This window comes from Falco punctatus, assembly GCF_963210335.1.
Source record: "Falco punctatus genome assembly, chromosome: 3".
In the NCBI taxonomy this organism is placed as follows: domain Eukaryota; kingdom Metazoa; phylum Chordata; class Aves; order Falconiformes; family Falconidae; genus Falco; species Falco punctatus.
In genome coordinates this window covers 120,131,053-120,153,796 of record NC_137582.1, presented here as the reverse complement: position 1 = coordinate 120,153,796, position 22,744 = coordinate 120,131,053, and the positions used below count along the sequence as shown (strand labels likewise).

General features: G+C 52.5%; 1 protein-coding gene across 1 annotated transcript in view; it reads left to right on the top strand.

Annotated features, from left to right (window-relative positions):
- LOC308060461 (uncharacterized protein) overlaps positions 1-22,744 on the top strand; it is a 49,722-nt gene extending 26,978 nt beyond the window's left edge. Inside the window, exon 2 of the mRNA XM_080379224.1 lies at positions 1-22,744. This exon is cut by the window's left edge and continues 12,070 nt beyond it. Coding sequence (XP_080235350.1) covers positions 12,703-13,659 — 957 coding nt within the window. The 5' untranslated portion in view covers positions 1-12,702 and the 3' untranslated portion in view covers positions 13,660-22,744.

The following is a 22,744-nucleotide window of genomic DNA, read 5'->3' as shown; positions in this document are numbered from 1 at the left end:
GGAGTGTTTCCAACATTGCAATTAATCATTTGCGCAATCTTGACTTGCAGCCCTTTCCTAGTGTGCTAACGGCTCGTTTTTGCGGAATCCATTTCACAGGGACGTCCTTTGGGTGCTCCCGTAGGAGCCACAAAGAAGAAGAACTGGGCAAGGAAGGGACACCTTGCGAAGGCATGCAAAGCCACCAGTATCACTGGTTCCAATCTGGGCTTATCCCACAAAGAAAGCACTGAAGATAAAAACAGGTACCGGTTCAAGAGGGAACATGCACCAGTGAGTGCTTTCAGCCTTCAGGCCTGCTCAGCCCCCACTGCTAAGGGAAGCAGGGCATTAAGCACCCACACACATGCCCCTGCACATCACACCCCTTGATTCCTATACTGGCCTGTTGCATCTTGTCTCAAGCTTTTCTGTAGAATTGTGTTTAGAGATCCATCCCCACACCCTACACCCTCTTGCACAGATCCCTGAGGAGCTGGTCCCATTCTGCTCTTAGGCTTACAGCATTAAAGAGTAATTCATGTCAGAAGGGACCTCTGGAGGTTTCTAGTCCAACCTCCTGCTCAAAGCAGGGTCAGCTATGAGATCAGACCAGGATGCTTACAGCTTTATCCAGTCTTGGCTTGAAAACTTCCAAGGGTGGAGACTGCAAAACATCTGAGCAACCTATTCCACCACTTGACTGTCCTCACGGTGAAGACATTTTTTCCTCATATCTATTCCAAAACTATTTTATCAGTTTATGTCTGTTGCCTCTTGTCCTTCTGTCATGCACTACTGTGAAGATCCTGGGTCTCTCTTCCTGATAACCTCCTCCTTCCCCAAGCACTCCAGGTTATCGTTACCCTCCAGCCTTCAAAACCTGCCGAAATCTCAGGCTGAGATCTGGAGGAGCAGTGGCCTTACAGCCACAGCATCACAAAAGCTTCTGCAAACACCTCATTCTCAAAAAGAGCATTTTCGGAGGAAGCTTTGACAACCCCATCCCATGAAGAGGGACTACAGAGAGTGTTAGAAATGGAGCCATGGAGCAGTGACCTTCAACTCCTTGCAAACAAAGGATTAATAAACTCCTGTGCATCTTCTTATAGATACCTCCAGGTCCTCAGTCCCTGGTAAATCATACCTGCTGGTGGTTGGAGGTCTGAAGGGGAGATGAAGAGTGTCTCCATGCTCCCCATCTGGAGTCCTTGGGAACCCCAGCACAGACAGCTCCATCCTGAGGTATGCCATGAGCCTTCAGCCCAGAGGCAGGTCCACGAATGCCAGGCACAATCCCAGGGAACACGCATTGCTTGTGCTTGCAGGCTATGAGCAATGCTCCTTAGCTGGCAAGAGCTGCAGGTGTGTAAGTCTTTGCAGAGAAGCTTCAAGCTGCAAGTCACTCAAGAGCTCTGCTCTTCACCTGTCTGGGGACTCCCCAAGCTCGGAACAGCACTCACATCTGCCAAGCACCGCATCAGTGTCGGAGCGCTCCCTGCTCAGCCCCTGATGGTGAGCGCCTGGGGTCCCCGCCAGGGTGGAGGTTTCGGTTCACCAGCTCCCACACTGGGACCAAAAGGGCATCAGCGTGCCAAGCCCAGGGGCCTTTGCAGTGCTGCCATTCAGGAGAGCCACCCCGGCAGGGCCAGCGCCGGGCCATGTCCCCAGCAGCCCCTGAGCTCGGCGTGCGTGGCCTCGGGCAGAGATGTCCTCATGGGTACCACGCGCCTCCGTAGCCATGTCTCCCCTCGAGCCTCTGCCGACAGAGCCACGGCTTATCTGCCCCACGTGCCGTGGGGGTTTCCTCACCGAACAAACACCAGATGGTTCATTTTATTTGTCCCTTAAGAACTCATCAGGCACTTTATTTTTTTTTTCTGTTTGCTTAGTAAGGGACCAGGTTGCCATGTTTTAATTTTTCTTCTTACTCTTTCACGATAAAAAAACCCCACCAGCCACAGAGGAACATGAATCTTTAAATGTAAAAAGGACAGCAGAGTCCTGAGACAAGATCTCCCTTTCTCCTTTCCCTGCCTGCCTGCATCGCTGGCTGGCTCCCTATCCATCCATCTGCTTGGCTGCAGCTCCTCGGGGTGTCACTCAGAAGCAACCGCCACGTGGAGCAGTCTGAGGACTCCATCCAGATCCCAGCCCCCACCTGTCCCGTGGTGGTTTGGAGTTTTCAGCCAGGACTTGTTCAGGGAGGCCCCAGTGGTAAGTCACAGATAAGGCAGAAGGAGCTGGAACAGGAAGATACACTTTGCACGAAGCGTACGGGGGGATGTGGGATGGCTGTTGACTACCCCCATCCCACACCAGCAGTGCTGTGCTGACCGTCCCTGAATGAGGGGATGGATCTGCTCCTTGCTGGCACTGCGGAGCTGCCAGCACATCGTGTCATAGCAAGGTCACCTCGGAGCTGGCAGGACTACACCGGTTACACCGCACTGCTCTGAGTCACTCGTGGCTCTGTCAGAGCTCCTCACCCAGCGCTGGGAGAGGGTAGGTGCACTCAGGGTGGCCTCCAGAGACCAAGGCACCGAGGGAATGGCAGGTACTATCAGGCCGTTCCAAATGTCTTCTCAGTGACCCACATCCTTGTGCACCCAAAAGCCATCGTGTCTCCTCCCAGCTTGTGACACCTCTGCGATCACCACCTCTGCTCTCCTCCCCGCGTGGCCCTGCAGTCCCTCCCCGAGCCGGGCTTTGCTGCAGAACTGGATGCTTCTGCCCCGTCTGCAGAGGGGACAGCGAGGGCAGGGGGCAGCTGGGGGAATGGTGCAGGAAGGAAAATGGAAAGCAGAGATGGAAAGGCACTGGAGGATGGGGTAGGATAACACTGGTTAGCTGCTCCTCGTCACTAAGCTGAACCAGCTGAACTGGTTGTTTGCAAATCACGGTCCCGTGAATCTTTGGAAAAGCATTCAGCTGCCTAAGTGGGAGAAAACCTTCTGAAGATAGAGTAGCGAACATCCCTGCTGTGATCAAATAGATGAATGATCCCAGGAGAAACTTCATTTAATCAGAACACCGGGAACTTGACAAAAATCCCAGTTGTACACCAAGGGACATATTAACCAAAACCCTGCTGTAGCAGACTTGCACATAGGCGTAACTTTGCAACCCAGGAGCAGCTGTACTGACACCAGCGGGTCTGCTTCAAGTACACCTGAACACATGTTCTCAAGAGCTAATTTTGTACAGACAGCAGTCCTGAAACAGCCGCCTCTGAGACACATAGCCAAGACGAGAGACAGCAGGCAAGGAAAAGAGACTGCTTCAAGCCTGATGCTGAAGAAGTTCTTGGAAGCGTGGCAAGGAGGTTTGGGTCACTGTTGAAGAAGCAAGTTTGTGCTCTTGTTTTGGAAAAGGGTAGAAGGAGAACTATGGGTTCAAATAAAAACCATCTGAAAGACATCCATGTGACTTCAGCTGGAGAGGGCTCAGGTGGGGACTGCAGTCTGACAGGGTGAGCCACTTAGCAGAGAGCAAATCATGCATCGCTTGAGACAGATCCTATCTTGCTCTAGGAGTCACAGTCCCATGTGCAAAGAGGCTCTATGCCAAAAAAAGTCCCATTCACTACCTTGAGATTGAAATCTACAGTCCATGGCCCCTTTCCACCTTAGGAGGAGAGGAAGGTGCGAGCATGCTGGGCTCAGAGCACACTGCTGGTGGGCACTGACAGTGAGGACAAGGCACAGGGAGTTTCACGCAGAGGTTAACGTGCCTTATAAATTGGCCAGGGTACCTCTGTGTAACTCCAGGTACCTCCTAGAAAAACTTAGAGCTTTTTCTCCTCTTTAAGGTCAGGCCTCTGTCTCAGCTTCTCTGCTTTCAGGCTGTGCCAGCCCCCTGCACTTTATGAGAGCTAAGTGCATCCCGTGATCACAGTGCAGAACCAGTAACCAGGATACCTGGGTCCTGCGGGGGGTGGAAGAAGGTGCCGTCCCTGACTTGCTGGGTGAGAATGAGCCAGTCACCTTCCTCTTGCAGACCTCATTTTCCCAGATGGAGATGTTTCTATTTACCTACATTCATAAATACAGTTTTACTGCCTGGTTTAATGTTGATTTCCAAGTGACTGCACTAAAGTCTCATCCAGTCCTTAGCACCCGTTCAGAGCTTCGCTCTTTCCTAGCACTTCACAGGTCAACTGCAAAGCAACACAGATGCAACAAGAAGCTGATACGGGTGGTATCGAAGCACGGGTCCTTCCCACAGCTGCTCTGCAGAGTGTGTGCCCCTGGGACAGACCCCTCACACAGCACCCGGGAGGAGGAGACCACTTGACTCCTCTAGATGCCTTTTAGCCATCACAGCTGTCCCTCCTGGTGCATATTCCAGATCTGCTCTGCAGAGATAGGTGGCTGACCTGCTCTTGACACCTGCATCCAGGCAGAGCCCAGCACACGCACACCCATTTCCCACCTACCCAGGGCTTAAGCAGATGAAATCTGGATATGTCATAAGAACAAATAGACAGACAGGTTATTTATTGTTTATGTCTTTGCTGCACGTGTTTGAGTAGCTCTTTGCTGGTCCCCAGAGGGTGTGCGCACGGATGCTGTCCCTGCACAGCCTGCAGCTGGCAGCGGCCGCTGCCCTCTCTGCCTGCCCTGTGGAAACAGGGAGCAGCAGGGAATGTCTGGATTCCATAAGAAGCTGAGATACTCATACAGGCAGCATTAATTACAACTCTTAACATTAAATTATAGGTTCTCTTGGTTTCCACTGCATATTTACAGCTAATTGCCTCTGTTTCCATAGCTTAGCTGTGAACTCACACTCTAGCGACGGCAGAACCACTCCGTGCGTTCCAGACCAGATTGTGACCTTAACAATCTACCACCCATGTACGGGCACCTAGAGAGAGCCAAGAGGAGGAGCTGGGTGTTCCCCACTGATCTCACCTCCTGCTTACAACAGCATGTCCCAAAAATGGCCTCAAGCAGTTCAGGAGAACAAGAATCTCCTTGAGATCAGCAGAGGAACAGAGTTGCAGTTGAGCCTTTGGGGCCAGTAACACACAGGGAAGCTGGGACCTTCAGGGATACAAGACACTGCCCCAGTGGAGCTTCTTCTGATGGACTGCAAAAGAGATCTGATCTTATGCAAAAATATGCAAATGTGAGCTGATTGCTCTCAGAGTCACACCCTGTGTGCTTTCCCGAATGCCCACAATTTTCACAGGGATGCGTATGGGTGCAGTGCAGCAGGGACAGCACGGGGACTTACATTGTGAAACTGAATCATGTCATGACATTTCCCACCCACGTCCCTTCGCTGGAGTTCCCTGCTTCCTGCCCCTTCTCTGTGGTGTGATGCTGCCCATGCTTGGGCAGAGGGTGTAAGCTGCCACGCTGGGTTTGTGCTCCCCTTGGAGCAGCGTGGCTCTGGGCTGGAGGGGAGCAATGGCAGGGCACAGTGAGAAGGGAGCATCCTTGTTTCTGCACTAATCCCAACACCTGCAGAGCTGGGCCTGAATTAGGACCTCAGACACCCCTCCGAGCACTGGATGTCCATTATCTCTGCCGCGCAGGAGGCAGCCGCTTCCTCCAGCTGAATTAGGGATGTGACACAGGAACAAGACCCCACGGCACATTTTGTAACATTGACCATTTCCCCCTGAAGATCTTCCCCTGGCGCTTGCCAAAGGGACAGGTCCAACTGGGCAGGAGGCACCTTGTCGTTCCCAGAACCAGGCATGGTCTGTGCAAATGCGCCCTGTCCTGCCCTCCCCAAACACAGATGGGAAAACTGCCTCACACGAAGCCGCTCCCTGCCTTCCCTGGAAGCCGAGCTGCTGTAGCAAGAACATGCCTATGGGATGAGTGTGCAGAAGCTTCGCTCTACGATGGTGAGGAGCAATGAGCTGAACCCAGCCTTGGAAGGCAGGGAGTAGCAGCCATCTGCCTTACCCAGCTTCCCAGGACAGGCTTGCCCGTCTCTAGCCTCTGTATGCCCTTTCCACCCTGATGTTGGGCATCACTAAAAATCACCTAGGGATGCTTCCTGCAGTATTTTTCCATGGATTATACCAGCCCTGACTGTAGAGGTCTTGGAAATATCCTTCTGTCTTGTCACATCTAATGCACAAGCACCAGCTGGCTTTGAGAACAGCAGTAAAATAACCCAACTTGCAAACACAAAACAATGTGCCTGATACTGCTCGTGCTGCTTGGAAAACACATGTTCCCAGCTTGGCAATATATTCCCAGCAGTAACACTGCGTCACAGTGACCCTTCTGCAGGCTGTCCCATGAGGACCCTGTTGCAGCCCTGCAACCCCTCGTTCTGCAGGCAGCATTGGAGCTGCTGCATCTCTTAAGACAGCATTGAAAAACAGGAAGGACTAGTGGTGTTAGTCCTCTGTGGTTCTGGGTCCTGCAGCACCTCTGAAGCCCACCCATCACAGTACCAGGGCTGTAGTGACAAATATGTCTTCATTTCTGCAGGGGAAGGAGAATACACCCAGTACAGTAGAAATGTGACCGCTCCCTGCTGCACTCTGCCCTACTTGGAGACAGACAAGATAAATCTTACTGACTCCCAGCTCGTTTTCCTCCTGCTCTACTTTTGCTCAGGCTAGCACACCGATACCAACATGCAGAGGCATCTGCATCGCCTGCTCAGTATCAGCTGCAGCTGCATAGAGTTGGCCCCAGAAGAGCCAAGCGATCCGTCTGCAGCCAGGGGTCTTTTATCTAAAACCACCTTCCAAACTACACAAGGGATTCAGCCCCTCTGAGGTGGCAGGGGGTTGAATCCCCATCTCTGGGCTAAGCAGTGTATGCACGTAGGTGGGAACACCTCAGCCTCCACCCCATCATGCTGTGCCACAAAGGTGGTGGATGTGCACCCAGAAGCTCCGCAAAGCAGCGGAGTCCAGGCTGAGCGCTGGGCTCAGCAGCACTGGGACCATGTAACAGGACAAGCCCCAGGCCCTCTGAATGCCTCAGTTTCTCTCTTTTAAAAATGGGACCAGTGACAATGCACTGTTCTGGGAAACTGCTAAGCTGGGTATGAGGTTCTGTGCATGAGTCTTGAGGGTCTTCTTGAACCACCTCCTAGGGACCGTCTCCAAGGGCACTTGAAGGGGAGGGTGGCTGCCACCTGAAGCATGGCACACTGACCTAGGAGAGCCTGCATGGAAACGCTGGCCTTTCCTGTCTGTCTTGGTCATCTGGTGGCACCAAGATAGGCAGGTTGTCTGATGCCACCACTGGTTTTACAAGCTGTTCAAAAAGAAGCATCCTCACTGCCTCACTGAAGAAACAAGCTGATGCACAACCACACCACTTGGGAATCCACCTCTCCTCTGGTGCTGTCAAGCCAGTCCATGGCAGGCCCCAAGTCAGATGGTCGCAGCCGGCCATTGCTTAGCCCATCCGCTGCTCCCCGAGGACAGGTCCTTTGCATTTGGGTTTAATGTCAGAGCAGAGTCATCTAGGGAATCATTCAGCCCTGGGCCGCATCTGTCCAAGCACACAGCCGGCGCCTGGTCCCTGGGGCAATACACAGCCATGCACTGCAAGACAGAGTAGACATGCCTGGGGCGCAGCACATGGACCATCCTTAAACGTCAACCAACCAGTTGGCCCAGGGGTGGATGGGTCCCTAGCAGGTGGCAACCTTTGGTTCCTCTGCAGCTTGGAGACAAATGCCCTGTATGACAGTGACTGTGAAAAGGCACCTCAGCCCTGACAACTGGGTGGAAAAAACACAAGGAAGAAAGTATTGGTTCCAGCCAGCCAGCTTGACTCTTCTCTCCTGCTTGGCCTCTACGTATGCCCCTTGTTACTGTTTTGTGGGTTGTATAGGTGCAGGGGCACCGGGGTCCGCCTCTCTGCTTTCACTGCCTCGGGCATGGGCAGGGAGAGGGGGCCCAGGATGGCTGGAAACCCTCCCAGCCTCCTCCCTCTGGCTATACCCTGATAACGGCACCAGCTCCAGGTGCCCCAGTGCTGGTTTGCATTCCCTCTCCACTGGCCCACCAGCCAAATGCCTCCCAGCTGGGATGCAGCCCACAGCCGCCTTGCAGAGCTGCATCCCAGGGTGGGCTCCATGGCTGCAAAGGGCCAGAGGCACAGGTGGGAGCCCCACTCCTTGCAGGACACAAGCAGTGACTCTGCTGGATACAGCAGGTCTCCCTGCCACACTGGAGACCTGCACCTGGGATCATGCTGCAGGGGTACCACTGCAGAAAGGCCAGCCTGAAAATTTCTCACCAGAGCTGGTAACAAAGCACACAGGCACACATGCTTCCTCCGCGGAGAACCACCCCAGGGCAGCTCCACATGCTGCATGTTCCAGCAAAACACATTTCACAGGACAGCAGCCGTGATGGGGTTTGCACGGAGCTGGGGAGGAACCTGGGAAGCCACACCAGCTGCGCCATGCCAGCTCCTGCCTGACTGCCCCGTCTTAGCCACTGGTCACAACTGCTGTAGGACATCTTGGACCACTGCAGGATGCCAGCCAGAGGCCACTTCGCAGTGTAACCATCTCAGGATGGAGGTTTCTGCCATACCTGCCCAGATTCCCACTCAGCTCCCAAGGGCTTCCTCTTTCTTCTGCTCTGTCACGCTCCTAGTAACCCCAACGCTACGCCCTGCATCCTGTGGCCACTGGGAACAGCCAGGTCTCCCCCATCACAGCACCAGCCCTCACAGCCATGCACGATCCTTCATGCGCAACCGTTAAACTGCTTCCCTGTGGCTCAGCCTGTTCACATTCACCACAGCCACAGGCTTCATGCACCTCGTTCCCTATCACCACGTGGGGTGTTGCTTTGTATTCAAAATTGCAGGATGCTTGCTAAGCAAGGTGCTATCCAGCTCTCATCAGAGCCAAGACAAGGACCCCTTTGGCCTTGGGAGGATCTGGATGAGTCCTCACCTGGCTCACTGTCTATATACAAGCTCATTCTTTAGCTTAGCCAGTCCCAAGGGTTTTCATTCTCATTTAGGGGAATTACCACATTTGCCTGTGTTTGTTACAAGCATCAGAATGAAACTCTTTGAATTCCATCTTAATGGGATCCTGCCCGTAAGGGACTAAAACTTTTTTTTCACAGCAGTCTCTGAGCCATGCATGCGTACCGGGAGATCGTCCCAGTGTTTACCTGGAGCTGCAAATAGTTGTCAGTCAGTTGAACTGTGCGAAGTTAAAGCCTTTAGTAGAGATTTCACCAGAACAGACCATGGAAGTTGATCCCCTCCGGGGGGGGCTATGCCCTCCACATGCCCCCACACCCACCCAGCCTGCACCACAGGAAAGGAGCTGAACCTTCACCCTGTGTCCTGCTCTCCACCAGGCGGGCGAGGTACCAGCCAGCCCCTGCAGAGGAGAAAAGGGCTTGCACCTTTGGCCTGACAGATCTTAGACTGCCACATTGCTTTGGCTCAAACCAAACTCCAAACCATCACATCACATGCCTCAAACTACTGCAAGTGACTTTCCGAGGGGAAAAAAAGGAGAACTATGGGCATTGCTATTATCTCAGATGATCCGTGTGTTGGGAAATGAAATAGCACATGAATTTCATCACTGACAGCCGCAGGACAGCGTAGTTGTTGATTGAGGATCACTGAGGCATGGGGCCAGAGCATCGTGTGTTTGGGATGGTGGAAACCTCTGATTCATATGCAGCAATGGCCAAACATGCCATCCCGCGCCTTAGCAGAGATGCCCTCCCAGGGGTCCGGGGACTCCTGCCTGTTCAGGGCTCCCCTGGGAACCAGGATGCAATCATCTGCCAGGGAGCAGCAGCAGAGGGTTGGAGGTGACGGACACCTCCCATCCAGGACAGGTCAGACTGCTCATGAAGTACAGCTGGCTGAGGAGGGGCCTGTCGCTGCCCTGATCGGTGCCATGCTTTTTTGAGTATTCAAGGAGTCACTGGCAGGACTGAAAAAAAAACCTTTCCCTGCACCCCATCAGTGCCTCAGCTTGCCCAAAAGGCTCCTGCCTGTTTTTTCACTTCACCTGATGAGCAGCTGCCCCTTTCTGGTCTGCTTCTCAGCAGCCTTAAATGTAAGGACTTCAGATGATTTGTAAGAAGGAATTAAGCCCAAGATTTTTAAGTGATCCAGAGGGAATTAGGAGTCCACAATCCACTGAAGTTCTAATCTGTTGCCTTCCAGAAGAAAACTCCTTTCAGAAGTACCAGCACATCCAGAGATGCGAACAAGCCCTTTGCTTTCCCAGTGGTGATCGGTCCCACTGACAGCTACACCCTGGCTGTGCAAATGAGGTTCAACATGCGCCCGGACTTCTGCTAAGTGCATTAAAATTCCACATAATAAAAAGTGTATAGACACATAGATGTCATGCTATGCTGCATTATGTCACATCAAGCCATGTGATGTCACCCTACATTATGTCAGATCACAAAGCAGCTGTGTCCTGGTGATTCATTCAGTCATTGAGGCTGAAATATAGTCCCCCGCTCCCAAGGCATTCAAGTCTGGGTGATCTATGAAGAACACAGAACATCTTGCAGTTCTCTGAGTAACAATTTTCTAGGTACAAAACTTACATTTCTGAGAATTTACAAGAAAATTGTTTATTAGTACTAAGTTAACATTAATAGAAGATTAATAGAAGATGCTTTAGGAAAGCAGCCATCCAGTGTCAGGTAGCATTTCCACCATTGATCATGTCAATGAAACAGCACACACTCCCAGCCTCCAATACAGAATAAATTATCTGAAATCTCGTGGAGACACTACATTTCCATTTTCTCAGGAATAATGGACCTTGCTGCCTATCGCTTTCTCTAAGAAATTTCCTTCTGCAACAGCTATCACTCCTCCTGTCATTCAGAGCTGTGTCACCCCTTCTTATTCCCAATTAGCACGAAGCCATAGCACCGTTATTAGGAAAGCTCATCTCTCGGAAGTGCCACTGCAATTTAAACTCAACTTTAGCCCTGACTTTCCCATTTGCTACAGTTGTTTGTGCATAATTAGCCTCTTAAAATGTTTTATCATCAATTTTTTAGGCTGGACACCCCCTCTAAACAGATGCTTCTGGCTGCTCTCCAGCCAGAGGTCTTCAAAGGCTCCACAGTGGCGCTTGCCTGGCTGTGCTGTTCCTGGCAGGTGGCATCGACCCACGAGCAGGTGACACTTTCTGTCCCTTTTCCCCAGGCTGCACCAGAGCTGCGCTGAGTGCAGTCAAGGAGCTCTGGCATTGTTGATGAGCCGGAAAAAAGTCACGATGCTGATTATAGTCTGTCAGCTTCCCTAACCACTTCCAGCAATTAGATTTAAGGACTTTCTTACTAAATTTACAGAAATTGCTTCCTTCCCTCCTGTTCCTCAGAGCAGAATCAGCAGAGCCTGATCCCAGATCTGCCCGCTTGCATCGTCAGGACAAACAGTTCCTGCTGCATCCCCGTCCAACTCGCCTCCGGACCTGGTGCCACCTACTCGGGCAGACAGCAGCACCGAGCTTCCCCGGGACCCTGACCTTTACTAATAATCCAAGCAAGAGACAACAAAGAGATTTACCTTCAAGCCAGGTGCATGTCATTTGGCAGGTGAAGCAATGTCACATCACTGGCAGTGGAAGCCGGGCTCAGGTCAGGCACCAGGTGGGTTGCTGCTAACAGATCCTGGGGGTTTTGTGAACTAATTGCTTCCCCTTTCCCCTCAATCCCATGCACTCAGGCCTCTGGCAATTTAAACCCTCTAATTTCAACAAGGCAGGACCCACCCTTCCCCAGCCCCTTCCCTTGCACCGGGGCACTGGCTGTGACCGTGCAAACAGCCGCTGCACGGGGCAATTTGGCTGAGCACAAAGCACTTTTTGCAAGGTTATTTTTCCCCAAATTAGCTCGACCACCATTGGCACAGAGGCAAGCAGGAGCACGCCACCAAGGGCAGGCAGGAGCCCTGACGGGGTCACAGAAGCCTCCACTTAGATCAGCTCCTGCCATGTGAAATGGATGCATGAAAGAGAAAATCTCCATAAAGGACAGTTCACCCCCTCCCTGCCGGCACTCTGTGTTCCTTCTCTTCACTGTGTCCTTGACACAACACAAGCTGTACCTTTCTGTGGCAGAACACATATTTTTTTTCCCCTTGCGAAGTGCCAGGCAGCCCCGTGACACTAGGCAGGAGGCAGAATCTGTACCAGAGTCCTTATCTCCCAGAGGGTCCATCCCCAGGAGACAGAGCAGCAGACATCCCGCAGAGCAGTATGAGCCACAGCACGTCCTTTGCACATCAGACTCAGAGGGTAAAGAAGCAGCTTCTGGAAATGTTCCCAGATCACAGGGATGGCGTGGATCTGCCCAGAGCCTGAGTGGATGATCACGGACCTGTGCAGGCACCTTCCTGGACCACTTGGGCTGGGGAGTGTGGCAGGAGGAGCGAGGGGTCTGCCCTCCAGCTGGGGTGCTGGGCTATTCAAGCAAATCCTTCTCACTCGCCCCGGTGCAGCACCCGGTAATGGAGGTTTCTGTGCTGTTCGGTGCCGACGTTTGAAGCAAAGCCCACAGGGTGAAAAGCTGAGACTGGACATAGCAAAGCCTGGGTGTTGAGGTCCTGCAGGAGTAATCTGGGTGTCCACGCTGTTCCCACCGCTGGGAGGACAAGGAGTGAGCCAGGGGCAAACAGTGAGTCCGGAGGGCTGGCAGGGCTGAGGTGCAGAAACACCTTTCCTGGGCCAGCACACATCTCATCAGAGGGAGACCGTGAACTTTCAAGTATGGACACAAAAGGTAGACTACCCCAAATGTTGGTTAGAGCAGAGCTGGTGCTGAGTCTGCTCTTCCTCCCCCCGGCCCCCAGCTCACCACCACCATTTGCAAGACAAAGAGAGGTCCGTGTGTCCAGCAAGGGGCTGGGATGTGTTCCTCCTCTCCATCACCTCCATCTCTGTGCTTTAAACACTCTCCAAGGTCCCCTTCCTCCACAGGCTCCCCTGGCCTATCGCAAATGCAAGACCTGCATTCCCAAATTCCACCAAAATCTTGAGATCAGTTTTTCCTGGGCCTTCTTGCCACATTTGTGTCTTTGTTTTCCCCTCTCTTGTAGCTTCCCTTTCTGGGGCTCAAGTAGAGCTGGGCAGCGGAGCCAGGGGAGTGATGGCAGTGAGAGGTGGCCCTTTCTCCTCACCTCTGTAGAGTTCTCTGTGGGTGCAAACCCATCAGTCACTCCAAAACCCCTTCTCCAGGAGTGCCGCCTCCTGCATCACACAAAGCAGCATCTTCTCACCCAACAGACCTTGGTAAGAAAGGGGCTAGGACTGTCCCCAGCAGAACCTCACTGTTGGTCCCTAGCACAAGTCTGTGAATGCACCTCACCCTGCTCCTCCTGCCTTAGCCCCCAGAAAGCCCACCATGGCTTCCCCACACGCTGCTTTCTAGAAACGCCAAAATATGGCCAGTCTGATGTGGAGCAACAGGGCTTGGCTGTGCTGGCCGGGCTGGATGAAAGCAGCCAGTCCCTACCTGGGGAAGAGAGGGGCTCTTGCACAACATGCCCCCCTCCTCCCCGCCCCCCAACACACGCAGCTGCCTGCACCCCCGAGGACGCTGCTGCCTCTTCCCCTGGTGGGGAAGCAGCTTCCTCCTTGCAGAGCCGCACAGGAAGCGCTGCGGTATTTATAGCTCGCTCTGAGAGCATCTTGCGCAAACTTGGGGAAAAACCTACACTCAGTTAAAAACAACCTCCATGCACCCAGGGCTGCACAGGGAGCTGGCACCACGGGAGATGTTCTCAACACGCTCCTGGGCCTGCAGGTCCTGGAGAGGAGGCTGTAGGACCATCTCCACCATACAGAGAGCATGAAGAGCCTTTCCAGGGACTGTTTCTGCTCTTCTCTGCTGCTGCCTCCTCACTTGCCTCCTTCCATCTCCATCTCCCACCACCTGACTCCTCTTCCTCCCTCCTCTATCTTCCTCCTCCCTTCTCCTCATGCTCTGTGTGATCAAAACACGCTGCTCCCTATCTGGCCAGATGCACTGAGCAAGGAAAGCAATCACCAAGACACAGAGGACACTGCTGCACAAGAGGAAAGGACAAAACTCGCTGCCCTGCGTAGTGTAAAGAAGAGCAGAAGAGTCAGAGCAAGTCATTGACAAGTGGCAACATGCAGTCACCTCTCTGGGCCACAGGGAAGCTGCGCAGAGTACAAAGATCCCTTCCACCAGCGATTCTGAGATATCAGAACTCAATTTTGATCTTGACTGGGATAAAAGGCATGGAAACAATATTTTGCATTCATTATTTTAGGTAACTCCAAGTTCCTATTTCTGTTCTGAACTTCAAGCGATTTTCTGCTATCGCACAAAGCAGGAAAATATTGAGATTTCAAAACATCCACTTCAAAAGGAAACATGGAGATGTTTTGGTCTGAAACGGGTTCAATTACAACTCTGAACTTTCCTTTCCTGAATGAATTCTGCTTCATTTGGCCCCATTCCATGATGTCTTGGTAGATTTGTATAGGCTGAGGCAATAGCAGTTCCAGGGTATTTTTCACAGCCAGTCCTGGTCCTAACATCAGTCCACTTCCAAGCCCAGCAATGTACATTTCCAGTTCATTCCCATCTGACCTGGAGGTATCCTCACCCTTGGCTGTGTCCTGCAATCAGCCCTCTGAGCAGCTACAAGACACGACAGGTGATGATCTTCGTGGCACCTCACCGCAAATGACGCCGCCGGTACTTCTTTCCCCATTTCTCTCCGTCCTACAGCTGGCCAAGCTTGCCCAGCAGAGCTGTCCTGTGGGCGGGAGAGGCACACAGCCAAGATTTTCCACCTTTCATCCCAGAGGGATGCAGAGGCCACGCAGAGCCCAGCCTGGCTAGAGCAGCGAGCCCTCGGAGAGGCTAAGCTGCTGCATCCTTCCCGAGGCTGTCCCTTGTCAGGAAGGCTGCCAGCCAGCCCTGAGGTGACCCAGTTGTGCTTTGTTGGGCTCAGTCTGTGTCAAGAAGCGTTGCTGCTGCCTTAAAAGCATGTCAGGTAGCCAGTGCTGCCTCAGGCACAGGAAAATAGTGCATCATGTGCATTGCTCAGCAGAGGACACAAACCACTTACTTCTTGTTCCTCCACCATGAACATGGAGTCAGCTTTTCCCACCAAGCTGGAAATGGCCAGCGTAGGCTTGGGCCTTCCTGCCTCTCTGGGCTGTTGTCCCTAGATCAGACCCATTTCTGGGAGGCAGGTAGGCCCTCGGCTGTGTCTGAAAACATAGTCCAGCAGAAAAATGCTCTTCGCTCATTCCTTCTGTGTCCTGGCTCTCCAGTGGCACAGCTTAAGGAGGGCGTGCAGAGAGAGCTCCACCAGCATCATCCTGAGGAGAAGAGACAGCAACAGCATCACTGTGTAGCTGTGCAGAGAGCAAGGCTTGAGTTTATTTTCCATGGATGATGTCTAAAGCCTGCGTGCAATGGGGGAAATTTTTACTTTAAGATCACTATCTGTTCTGTTGAGCTTTCAAACGGTGCTTGCTGTGGAGCAGAAGGGATAACAGAAGAAAAATCTATCCTTCTCTCCCAGGGCAGGAATAATTCCCAAGAAATCAGCAGGATTGACTGAGACCTGGCATTTAGTAATAGCCTCTGCACGCAGCTGTCATGATTGTGCTGTTTTAAGACCATTTTCTCACTTGTCCCAACTCTCATGGCTCCACTGACACCACTTGTTCCCTCCCTCCCAAATACCAAGGTGGCTCATGCGTCCTGCAGAGGCCGGCCAAGCCTTGCTCTGAGGGACTAACATTCATCCCCTGTTTCTCCATCAGCATCTCCAGGCACCGGCAGCTGGGCAGCACGGCTGGCTGCGGGTGCTGCGGGCAGCCAGCGAGCACAGCCTGCCTGCTGGGAGAAGCATGGCCACAGCAGGACTAGGTGCGCTCGCTGCCCCTCCACAGACCTTCTGGAGGGGCCACAGAGCTGATGCTCTGTGTCAGATCATTGCAGCACTGCTTCTGAGGGTGTCGGACTGTAGCGGTGCTGCTGGTTCAGAGTGAACCCCACAAGCCTCCCATGCTCATATGCAGCAGACCGTGCTCGAAGCCCACCGGGACAGGTCCAAGGAGTTTAATTTCTGGAGGGCTACAGCCTCCAACCTTGCTTACGTGCAGGTTTTGATTGCATTGGAGCCCCGAGCTGGTTGCAAGCCACGTGGCTGCAAAGGAAACACATTCACAGGATGGCCAAAGATGACAGAGGAAAAAAAACAACCCTCATTTGTTTTCTTAAGCAAGAAAGGAATCAGGAACAAAAAGCTGCTGCAACCTGAGTGGCAGCCGAGCGAAGGCAACTGTTAACTGCTTGATTCTTTCATAAGACGCTTCCCGTGGAGGGCAGCGGGGAAGTGTGACACGCCAACAGCGTGCAGCACTGCACCGCCAGGGCAACGAGGCAGCCCCACGCACGGAGACCTGCACCCCCCTCTGCTCCGGCAGCCGCTGGATCATCACCAGCCACTGATACTTCTGTCGCTGCTGTAGCCCTGCAAGGCAAGATGGGGGTTCTATTCCCGTATTGCAAAATGCTGGATCCTTGGAATGATCTAGGTAAATGCTCAGCACTGGGGCACCGCGTCTTGAAATATGCAGCTGTGCAGCTCCTGACATCAGTGTCTCAGTCCACAGGGCCACTTAACTGTGATAAGGAGTGTCATGCTCAATCGTTACACACCTTCGGCAGCCAGACATATGGGAGAACTGGACAACCTTCTGCAAGGACCAAGCATGCCTGAATCTGAGCCACCTTCGGTTATCTGCTCTGGCTGAGCACTTCCTCCTCAGTCATTATGAATGGTCATTCACAAAGAGTGGCCATTCATCTCCAAGGTGCCCCATCCAGGGTTGCATACATGCCCCTGAAAGCACAACTGCAGGAAGCCCAGAGGGTTTGGCATCTTGTCCTCCTTCAAAGACAAGATGTAGCAGATGACTAAGTATGTCTGCACTCTCTCCACTCATACCATACCATCCCGTCCCATCCCATCTGTAATGTCAGGAGCATCAACAAGGTAACCAAGAAGAACTACACCAAACAGAATTTTACTTGATAGCACAATATGTGAAATATATGTGGAATCCGTCCTAGAACTCCATACTTAGGACCTTTTTTGGATTAGCAGAATCCCATCATCTTGGTTGCAATGAGCTGACCATTCCAATACCCCATAAGGGAACATGGGAAAGGTTTTTGATGTGACAGAATTCAAAACCAGCGTTTTGCTAGTGTTATTCCTCAGAGCTGAGCCCACAGGTGCTGCCAACAAATACACCATACACCCTCCTCTAGCTCGCCGTCCCTCTCTCCATGCATATGTGCTATGTCCATGCATATGTGTTGTATGAAAATTCCTGCTTGAGTTTGGAAGCTGCAGAAGATGAATCTCTGGAGCCCAGGAAGCAGGTTTCCATGGCCCCAGCTTCTGCTGGCAGTGTGCTGAGTTGATCTGCCTTTGCCTGTAAACCATTATCCCTCCATCCTCTGTGGGAAAGACCCAGGCTGAAGCTGCATCTTGAAGATAACTGCTAACATGGGAATATGTATGCAGGTCTCTCTCCTGGAGTCAGGCCAAGTTGCCTGTGGTTTGTGGCCTACAATAACAAACGTTACAGCAGAAGGTAGTATTTGTTTAACTGCTTGTTCTGTCAATACTGTAGCTTGCAAAAGCCCAACGATTGCACAGCCAGAGCTGGCGACATTTTGGAAATCATCTGTTCTTGCACCAAGAGTAGGGGCTGTTTCTCTGCGAGGTGGGACTCTGCCAGGCTTCACTGCTCTCTGGGGGGGCAGGAGCGTGGGGGTGCACAGAAGAGATGGCTCCGCTTTCCTGTTACACTCCGAGCTTGGAAGTCTCCAGCATAAAACTGTGTCCTGGCCTGCCTGATCTGAGTGTGCTTCCAGCAAAAGCCTCTGCACCCATGGTCTTGCCCTGTGGAAACCCAAAGCTCTGGCTGTGGGAAGGTCCGTAAGCCAGGCAACTCCTATCAAGGCGCACCAGTGTGAAGCCCTGACAGCAAGAACCACCAAGATATATGGCCTTCTCAAAATACAAATAATGACAAGTCCTGGGCCACACAGCTACCTGCACAGTCATTTTTTCTGCCCTGGAGGAAGCTCCTTCAAGATGCCCAGAGCCCCATACGGCAGCACGCAGCTTGGTGTTTGGTTCTCTTTTGGCCTGAACTGTAAAACTTCCACACAAGTAGCAAAGGCCAGACTTCCCCCTCTGGAAACTCAGCAGACCCTAACCCAAGAGACCGTGCAGTCTTCTGGGACCACAGAAGCTCATAGACTAGACTTGGCATCACTTGGGGACTAGAAAGTATGCTGGGTGAAGACAGGTCTGCTCTCCAACCCCAGGTAGCTCAGCTATCCTTGCATCATACTATTTTAAAGTTCTTACAAGACGAAGAGCTGTCTCCAGGCAGGAGGATCTTCCTTGGGTCTAACGTGAATCCCCTTCCCACAGCTGAAGTCCCTTGGTCAGCTTCTGGGCACCATGAACACGGCAGAAAGATCTGTCCTTCACCTTCACAGCAGTCCTCTGTGTATTTGAAGACTGTTCTCCTCCCTACCTCTGTTGTCCTTTCTCCAGGATAAACTGTCCAGCAACTCCAACTACCAGGGCTCTGCTGGTGATTGCTCATCTCAAAACACTCTCCAGTTGCTCCACATCTTTCCTGAAGTGCTGGGGCATCAAGAAAACCCTGCCCTAGGGCTTCCCCATCCACAGCCACCCCATTAGATCTGCTCCAGTATGCCAGGACCACATTTAGCCAAACTTCACCACACACATTTGTGGAGTTTCAGCACTGCAGAGCTGGCTCAGCTACCCCTGTTAGACACCGGTCCATGCCCCATCTCAGTGAAGGTGCAGCAGTACCCAGAAGTCCCAGTACACGGTTGACCCTGTGGCCAGAGGCACGGTGAACTCTAAGAGAACATTTGGCAGACATCCCTGCATTCTTTTCAGCTCCTGCTGTCTTGCTGATGGTTTCCTCAGCATCCGGCCACAACATGGTGCCAGGTGCAGTATTGTCCATTGACGTTAGTACACAGCCTAGAGCCCTGAAATGTCACAGGTTGCAAAAGCACAGTGACTAAGCAGCAGTCTGTTTTCTGGACCAGCAGGTCTAGCAGGTAACTGTGTCTGTGGGCTTCCGCCAGGACACAGGGAGGTTATCTGGTGAAGCTCGGGAGGAAGAGGCAAGCTCAGCATGGAGCCAGCAGAAGCGGGGAAGGCAAACAGCACCCCGCCGCTCTGCAGAGCACTTCCACTGCCTCCTTTGCAGCCCAGTCCCGCTTTCCTTTCCTCTTTGTGAAAGGTTTCAGGCTTATTTCTGGGGTGGCTTGAGCTTGTTGTGAACCAGAACTGAAGTGTTGAGCTGGGAAAGCTGCTGGTTTCATTGCTTCTCAGAATAGCAGCTCTTTTTTCTAAGCCTTATTTATGAACTGCTGCTGTTTGGGTTTTTTATAACAAAGATAGTGAGTTCAGGAAATCAGCGGTGGTTTCTGTTATCTGGAGTACAACCACGCAAGAGAGGGAAGAGGGTGTCGCACTCCAGGAGCCTGTTCATGGAAAATAGTATCTCATTTCTTTGCCCCTTGAGAGTCAGATATTTATAACCCCTCACATCTCCTCTTCCTGCTCCTTGCTGTCACCAGCTTCAGAACTTGCTCATACTTTTAACCCCACAAAAGTAGCTAGTGGGGGAGGGCCACCTCTCTTCCCTTCCCCCATTTCCATGTGTAATTTGTTGCTCACACAGTGCACAGACCAAACAGCGTGGTTGCAGCAGATCAGGTCATCTCTAGTGGACCTTCCCACCTACTGGCATGCTTTGTCCTGGCTTTGGGGGTACCCCGTCGTCCCAGGAACACCTCACATCCCCCTTCCCAGGCACAGCCCAGGTCCACACCAAACTCTGACGTGCTCCACACCTCTTGGGCAGCACAGAGCCCAGCCAGAGCAGATGGATGCAGTGAGGAAGGGCAGGCAGATGGACAGCACACAGGGCACCTCTCTGTCCCAGTGCAGGCAGACCCTGGGTATCACAGTGGTAGGAGCACAAGGGCACGGACACCCGTGGGGGGTCCAGCTGTGTAAGGCAGATTGCAAATATAGCAGTGGGACATCTGCAGTGTTCCACACAGGAAGAGAAAGTGCTTGGAAGCCTAAGGAGATCTCAAGATCTCAGAGCAGCAGTGCCCAGAAGCTGCTGCGCAAACTGCAGTACAAGAAAGATCAGGACCTACTGGAGGAAGTCCAGTGCAGGGTCACAGGAATGAAGGGACTGGAGCATCTTTTATATGACGAGAGGCTGAGAGAGCTGGGACCCTTCAGGTCCCAGAGATGTTCATGCCCTGCAGCACAGTTACCTCACCCCAAGAGATGGGAATGCCTTCACAGTGCTGCTGGAAAGCACAGCATGATCAAGCCAGTCACCTGTACAGGAACACAGGTAGAGTTGTGGTGGCCCAAGCCTCAACCAGACCTTCACCTCTGTCCAAGGTGAGAAAGGGCTGTAGCTCCATGCAGAGCTGTCACCCAGCCTTGCACTTGTGTCTCCCAGGGGATGACATTTTTTAAGATGGATTGTCTCATTTCAGACCCTCAACTTTTAAACTCATTGCACGCTCTCAGCTGCAGAGCCCAACTCAGACCTTGCCGAGGCCAGAAATGGCAGCATTCAGGCATCAGTGTCAGGACATGAAGATCTTGGAGGGGTGCCAGCGTGTGACTGACGCTGTCTTGTGTATCCATCAGGTAGCATCGGAGAGACCCCAGTGGCAGGATAACCTCAGAGTCTGGCTTCAGCCACTTCTCCCCTGAGATACACAGGAGCATCCCTTGAGGCAACCCTGCACAGGCCATGCACAACCCTGTCTGTAGGCTCAGTAGCAGAGAGAGATGGCGCAGGGCAGGTGGAGGGGAAGGAGGAATGTCTTTGGTCCTCCATGCCTCACTGCAGGCTCACCCCCCACCAAACACCTCCTTGAGCGTTGCTCCAGCTTCTGGGTGAAGGCATCCACAGCTCACCAGTGGGATGCTGGCCGGTGGCCAAATTGGTCTCCCATGCAAGATTTGCTGCAAAGTCTGGCTCTCATTTTCCTCTTCTGAACTCCATCCCGTGATTCCAAGTTTTGCATCCCACATCAAGCCAGGGACCTCCTTGCCCAGCTTTGGGCTGACCGCCACCTGCTCCCACCTCTCCTGTACCCCACGCCATACCCACCAGCACTGACTACCCCACCACCACCTTCCCTGGAGCCCGGACAGGAGGAACACAGTGCAGAGCAAGGAACTAAAAGGTCTTTCAAAAGCACACAGCATGGCCTGTGGCGAAGAGGGGGACAATTTCTCTCCCCACCTAGCACTCCACCGCTTTCACCAGCTTATCCTTTACACAACAGATGCCTTCAGCAATCAGTGTTCCAAAAAAGGGCAATTGTGTTTTAATCCTGACAATGGCAGCAGCAACACAAGCTGTTTTCCCAACATCACACATCTCAATAGCTCCCATGGATTTCAGTGCATACTGGCCAGGAGCGCACACTCGCGGGTAGCACATTTTCAGGTTACTCCCAATAAATTGATAACTCACTTAAGCATCCAGATCATTTTCTCCTTGTAAAAAGAAAACAAATTCACATGAGAACTGGGCTTCCTCTGGCCACAAGCCCTGCTGCTTTGGCTGACCTCCAGGCATCTGGCACATGTCCACTGCGCCAGGCCAGCAGCACTGTTTGAGTCTACTGACATTGCCATCCAGGTGACATGACAAGATGACTAAAATCCAGGCAGGTAGCAGCTTGGTGAGCTATGCACAGCTATGTTTCTTTCACCACAAATACCAACAGATGTTTTCTTCTTTATTTCTGAGATCAGGAGGTACTGCTCCCTGTAAGCTTTTACCATGATAAAAAGGAGAATGGATGATGCAAGAAAAATTGTTTCTTTATTTCCTCAAAATAGAACAAACATTTTCATTTAGAAGTTTTTCCATTAAGCAAAAAATATGTAACGGTGAAATCACTGGTTTAGCTAGCAGGTTTTTCTGCTGAAGCTTTGCCTGAGTAGAAATGTCCTGTCCAGCTCCAGAAGGGAGTTGCTGCAGACCAAGGAAACAGCAAGGCCCACCCCAAGTATCTTCTCCCCAGAAGTGTCTACAGCCTCCCGAGGTGCCTCAGGCTGTGCCCCTGCGGCACCCTGTTGTCTGCTCTTCCCCTTCTCCGTACAACCTGCAGTTTCTCACCCCCCACACAGCAGTGACTCACCCACACAGCTCTGTCCTGTCCCACCCCAACCCAGGCACGACTCAGAGACCATCATCACACCTTACAGAGCCTGAAAGTCTCCTCTGACAGTAAAGGCTGTGACGCTTTGCCCTGGCTTTGGAGGAGGCTGGTAGGGAGGCAGGACCCCAGGCGATGCTGGGGCTGTTCCCAGCACGGCCACGGAGGAGCAGCTCCTGCTGGAGACAGCCACGGGACCGGCACAACTGCCCACGGCCTTGGCAGAGCCGAAACCAGCCACACAAACAGGCACGTGTCGCAGGACACCCTCCATGCTCCGGTGCAGTGTGATGCCAATCCAGTGACAGGAAGGCGATTTGTTTTCAGGAATACTGAGCTGATGAATAACAAAAACAGGAACCTGACAAACAGGTCCCAGCGACCTGGATCCCAGGCAGCTCTCCCAGGACAAAACTTTCAGTTGCCCCGAGTCACCTGTCCCGTTCCTCCCCTGGCCACACGACCCGGAGCCACCCA